The following is a 6,000-nucleotide window of genomic DNA, read 5'->3' as shown; positions in this document are numbered from 1 at the left end:
TGATCAATACACAATCTGTCTTGGGAATCACTAATGTAATGTGTAATCAATCCTTGACCCCCCTCCCCCCAACCCCCTGATCAAAATGCACTCTCTCCTGGACACCCTGATCAATATGCAATCTGTGCTGGGACCCCTAAACGACTTGCAATCTGTTCTGGGACTATCTGATCAACATGCTATCTCTTCTGGAACCACTAATCAATATGCAATCTGTTCTGGAACCATTGATCAAAATGCAATTTTTTCTGTGACCCCCAATGTGCAATCTGTTCTGGAACCCCTGAACAATGTACAATCTGTTCTTGGACCCCCGAACGATGTGCAATCTATTCTGAGAACCCTTAATCAATATGCAATCTGTCCCGGACCCCCTGATCAATATGCAACCAGTTCTGGAACCTCTGATCAATATGCAAGCTGACCTGGAGCTCCTGATCAATATGCAATCTGTCCTTGGACGCCCCTGAACAAAATGCAATCTGTCCTGGACCCCCTGGTCAAACTGTTCTGGAACCCTTAATCAATAAGCAATCTCTCCTGGAACCCCTGATCAATATGCAATCTGTGCTGGGACCCCTGGACGACTTGCATTCTGTTCTGCGACTACCTGATCAATATGCTATCTCTGCTGGAACCACTGATCAAAATGCAATCTTTTCTGTGACCCCCAAACAATGTGCAATCTGTTCTGGACCCCTGATCAATATACAATCTGTTCTGGTACGCCTGAATGATGTGCAATCTATTCTGAGCCCATTAATCAATATGCAAAATGTTCTTGCACACCTGATCTATATGCAAACCCTTCTGTGACCCCTGACCAAGATGCAATCAGATCTCAGGAACCCCTGATCAATGTGCAATCTGATCTGGAACCCCCGATCAATATACAATCTGTTCTGGGACCACCAAACGACGTGCAATCTATTCTAAGAACCCTTAATCAATATGCAATCTGTTCTTGAACCCCTGATCAAACTACATTCTGTCCTAGAACCCCTGATCAATATACAAACTGTTCTGGATCCCCTGATCAATATGCAAACTGTTCTAGAAACCCTAATTAATTTCCACTGTTCTGGAATCCCTGATCCATATGCAACATGTCCTGTAATCCCTAATCAATATACAATCTGTCCTGGAACCACTTATCAATATGCAAAATGTTCTGGAACCCCTGATCTATATGCAAACTCTTTTGGATCCCCATGTCAATATGCAATCTCTCCTGGGACCCCTGATCAATATGCAATCTGTCCTGAAACGCCTGATCAATATGCAATCTGTCGTGGAACCCCTGATCAATATGCTATCTGTTCTGGAACCCCTGATTAATATTCAAACTGTTCTGGAACCCCTGATCAATAGCCAATCTGTTCTGGCACCCCTGATCAATATGCAACATGTCCTGTAACCCCTTATCAATATGCAAAATGTTCTGGAACCCCTGATCAATATGCAATCAGGTCTCAGGAACCCCTGACAAATATGCAATCTGTTCTAGAATCACCATGAGCGACATACAGTCTGTTCTGTAACCCCTGAACAATTATGCTGTCTGTTCCAGAACACCCCACCCAAACGATGTGCAGTTTCAGAGAAACATAGACATTTACGGCACACCAGGAGGCCATTTGGCCCATCATGTCTGTGCCGGCTGAAAAAGGGCTATCCAGCCTAATCCCACTTTCCAGCTCTTGGTCCGTAGACCTGTCAGTTATGTCACTTCAGGTGCACATTCAAGCACTTTTTAAATGAGTTGAGGGTTTCTGCCTCTACCACCCTCTCAGGCAGTGAGTTCCAGACCCCCACCACCCTCTGGGTGAAAAACAATTCTCCTCAACTCCCCTCTAATCCTTCTACCAATCACTTTAAATCTATGCCCCCTGGTTATTGACCTCTCTGCTAAGGGAAATAGGTCCTCCCTATCCACTCTATCTAGGCCGTTCATAATTTTATACATCTCAATTAAATCTCCCCTCAGCCTCCTCAGTTCCAAAGAAGAAAACCCCAGCCTATCCAATCTTTCCTCATAGCTAAAATTCTCCTGCCCTGGCAACATCCTCGTAAATCTCCTCTGTACCCTCTCTCGTGCAATCACATCTTTCCTGTAATGTGGTGACCAGAACTGTACACAGTGCTCAAGCTGTGGCCCAACTAGTGTTTTATACAGTTCTAGCATAACCTCCCTGCTCTTATATTCTGTGCCTCAGCTAATAAAGGAAAGTATCCCGTATGCCTTCTTAACCACCTTATCTACCTGTCCTGCTACCTTCAGGGATCTGTGGACATGCACTCCAAGGTCCCTCACTTCCTCCACACCTCTCAGTATCCTCCCATTTATTGTGTATTCCCTTGCCTTGTTTGCCCTCCCCAAATGCATTACCTCACATTTCTCTGGATTGAATTCCATTTGCCACTTTTCTGCCCACCTGACCAGTCCATTGATATCTTCCTGCAGTCTACAGCTTTCCTCCTCACTATCAACCACATGGCCAATTTTTGTATCATCTGCAAACTTCTTAATCATGCCCCCTACATATCAATGATTCAAGTCCAAATCATTAATATATACCACAAAAAGCAAGGGACCTGGTACTGAGCCCTGTGGAACCCCATTGGAAACAGCCTTCCAGTCACAAAAACACCCGTCGACCATTACCCTTTGCTTCCTCCACTGAGCTAATTTTGGATCCAATTTGCCACTTACCCTTCAATCCCATGGGCTTTTATTTTTCTGACCAATCTGCCATGTGGGACCTTGTCAAAAGCCTTGCTAAATCCATGTAGACTACATCAAACGCATTACCCTCATCGACCCTCCTTGTTACCTCCTCAAAAAATTCAATCAAGTTCGTCAGACACGACCTCCCCTTAACAAATCCATGCTGACTGTCCTTAATTAATCCATACATTTCTAAGTGACAGTTTATCCTGTCCCTCAGAATTGATTCCAATAATTTGCCCACCACCGAGGTTAGACTGACTGGCCTGTAATTACTCGATCTATCCTTTCTCCCTTTGGTACAACGTTAGCATCCTCCAATGCCTGCACCCAGGGAGGATTGGAAAATGATGGTCAGAGCCTCTGCTATTTTCTCCCTTGCTTCTTTTAACAGCCTGGGATACATTTTATGCGGGCCGGTGATTTATCTACTTTTAAAGATGCTAATCCCCTTAATACTTCCTCTCTCACTATGTTTATCCCATCCAATATTTCACACTCCTCCTCCTTAACTACAATCCCTGCATCATCCCTCTCCTTTGTGAAGACAGATGCAAAGTATTCATTAAGAACCATACCCACATCTTCCACCTCCACACACAGGTTAGATTTTTGGTCTCTAATAGGCCCTACTCTTTCCTTAGTTATCCTCTTGTCTTTATGTATTTATAAAACATCTTTGGGTTTTCCTTGATTTCACTTGTCAATATTTTTTCATGCCCTCTCTTTGCTTTCCTAATTTCCTTTATAATTTCACCCCTGCACTTTCTATACTCCTCTAAGCTTTCTGTAGTATTGTTCCAGAACACCCTACTCTGAACAGTGTACAATCTGTTCCAGAACCCCCAGGACAATGTGCTGTCTGTTCCAGAACACCCCACCCTGAACCATGTACAGGATCAGGATCGCCCTAGTGTTCCAGCTCCTCCTGGTGTTCCTGACGCCCAATCCCATCATATTCTCAGGTTCTCCTCGTGTCCCAGATCCTCCATGTGTACTCATCCTCTCAGATTCCCGGATTTCCTCTCCCTAGAGCTCCTGATCCCCCATAGGGGTCCTGCAGCACAGCACTGTAAATATCGTGTTTCAGTTTTTCCCTTGTTGCTTTGCTTGTTCCAGCCTCGCTGTGAGCTGACACACAAGTAACACACTGCTCACTGATTGAAATAAGATAGAATCAAAGATTTATTTTGTGCCGTGCACGTGTGTGTGTGTGTGTGTGTGTGTGTGTCTGTCTGTGTGTGTGTCTATATGTGTGTCTGTGTGCGTGTGTGTGTACGTGTGTGTCTGTCTGTGTGCGTGTTTGTCTGTGTGTCCGTGTCTGTCTGTCTATGTCTGTATGTGTGTGTGTATATGTGTGTGTCTCTGTCTGTGTGTGCGTGTCTGTGTGCATGTCTGTCTGTCTGTGTGTCTCTGTGTGTGTCTGTGTGTGTATATGTGAGTGTCTGTGTCTGTGTGTGGAGAAGAGCCTAATTCAAAGAGAGAATCTTTGAGCCTTTACACATTGCTGTTTTTATGATTGTGTGGGAAGGTTGTAAAGGATTAAACACAGGCTGCGTTGGCGAAGGGGGAATGTGCATTCGAAGCTCTGGCCATGACTGCGGAGAATCCCCCTACATCAGACTGTCATCTTCCACCAGCTCCTGGATATTGCTCAGCAGATAGCTGAAGGATGGGCGATTATCTGCTTTCTGCAACAGACAGAAAAGGGAAAGGGTTGGTGAAAAATGCACAAAACCAGCTCAGTAAACAACCGCGCATCACACCAGACGAATCCCCCGGACACACCAGGCACCAAGGACAGAGCATCCCGACCGCAATCAATAAAAGCCCGGCAACCAGGCACTGGCAATAAATGGGGCCTTGCCAGCGACACCCCCATCCAGAAAACTGAGCCGTCCGGACCAGGGAAGGCCCCAGGTTACATTCCGGGCCGGTACTGAGTTAACTGATCCCATGTTCAATCACACCCTCATCTCCGCCCTTGTCCCCAGTAGAACCATTACTCTCTCTCACCCTGGTCATTCCCCCTGGTACGGCCCCCATCTCCGCTCCCTGAAGTCTACAGGACGCAGACTTGAACATTTATGGTTTAGCTATTTATCGCCAGGTCTGGCTGGGTCACACAAAGCACTATCAGCTCTTTCTGCCAAAACTGCTCACTATTCCAGGATCATCCTGGAATGCAGAGATAACCACCGGCTTCTCTTCTCCATTAAAAACTGTCTTCTTAAACCCCTCTCCCCTGCCCCCTCTACTCTCACCTCCAACAATAAGTGTAAGGAGTTTATGGAATTCTTTGTCACTAAGATTGAGACCATCCGTTCAGCTGCCTCTGCCTCTTCCCTCCCTTTCCCTCACCCACCGAGCCAAACTTCCCCTAAGGTTCCCCCCTGCCCCATCCTGAACTCCCATCTTTCTTTAGTTTCTCTCCTATCTCCCCTCATGCCCTCTCTGAGCTCACCTTGACCATGAGACCTGCTGTTCCCTCGACCCTTTTCCCACTAAATTGCTGACCACCCAACTTCACTTCCTGGCCCCCACGTTAGATGATATTGTTAATCGTTCCCTCTCCTCGGGTACTGTCTCCGTACCCTTCAAATCTGCCGTCATTACCTCCCTCCTCAAAAAACCCACCCTTGACCCCTCTGTCCTTGAAAACTACCGCCCCATCTCCAACCTCCTTTTCCTCTCCAAAATCCTTGAACGTTTTGTCGTCTCCCAAATCCGTGCCCAAATTTCCCACAACTCCATGTTTGAATCCCTCCAATCAGGTTTCTGCCCCAGTCACAGCACTGAAACGGCCTTTATCAAAGTCACAAATGACATCCTCTGTGACTGTGACCGTGGTAAACTCTCCCTCCTCATCCTTCTCCACCTGTCCGCAGCCTTTGACACGGTTGACCACACCGTCCTCCTCCATCACCTCTCCTCCGTCGTCCAGCTGGGTGGGACTGCCCTCTCCTGGGTCCATTCTTATCTATCCAGTCATAGCCAGAGAATCTCCTGCAATGGCTTCTCTTCCCACTCCCGCACCGTTACCTCTGGAGTCCCCCGAGGATCTATCCTTGGCCCCTCCTATTTCACATCTACACGCTGCCCCTCGGTGACATCATCTGAAAACACGACATCAGATTCCACATGTACACTGACGACACCCAGCTCTACCTCACCACCACCTCCCTCGACCCCTCCACTGTCTCACCACCACCTCCCTCGACCCCTCCACTGTCTCACCCCCACCTCCCTCGACCCCTCCACTGTCTCACCAC

The 6,000-nt window shown here is 47.0% G+C and overlaps 1 protein-coding gene across 1 annotated transcript in view; it reads right to left on the bottom strand.

The window, feature by feature from the left end:
- Nucleotides 1-3,895: 3,895 nt before the first annotated feature.
- The window catches only part of btk (Bruton agammaglobulinemia tyrosine kinase), a 354,337-nt gene continuing 352,232 nt past the window's right edge, over nt 3,896-6,000 (bottom strand). The window contains 1 exon segment of the mRNA XM_067976821.1: nt 3,896-4,419. Within this exon segment, the coding sequence (XP_067832922.1) occupies nt 4,342-4,419 (78 nt within the window). The 3' untranslated portion in view covers nt 3,896-4,341.

This window comes from Heptranchias perlo, assembly GCF_035084215.1.
Source record: "Heptranchias perlo isolate sHepPer1 chromosome 15 unlocalized genomic scaffold, sHepPer1.hap1 SUPER_15_unloc_1, whole genome shotgun sequence".
Classification (NCBI taxonomy): domain Eukaryota; kingdom Metazoa; phylum Chordata; class Chondrichthyes; order Hexanchiformes; family Hexanchidae; genus Heptranchias; species Heptranchias perlo.
This window is presented reverse-complemented; position numbering and strand designations above follow the sequence as displayed.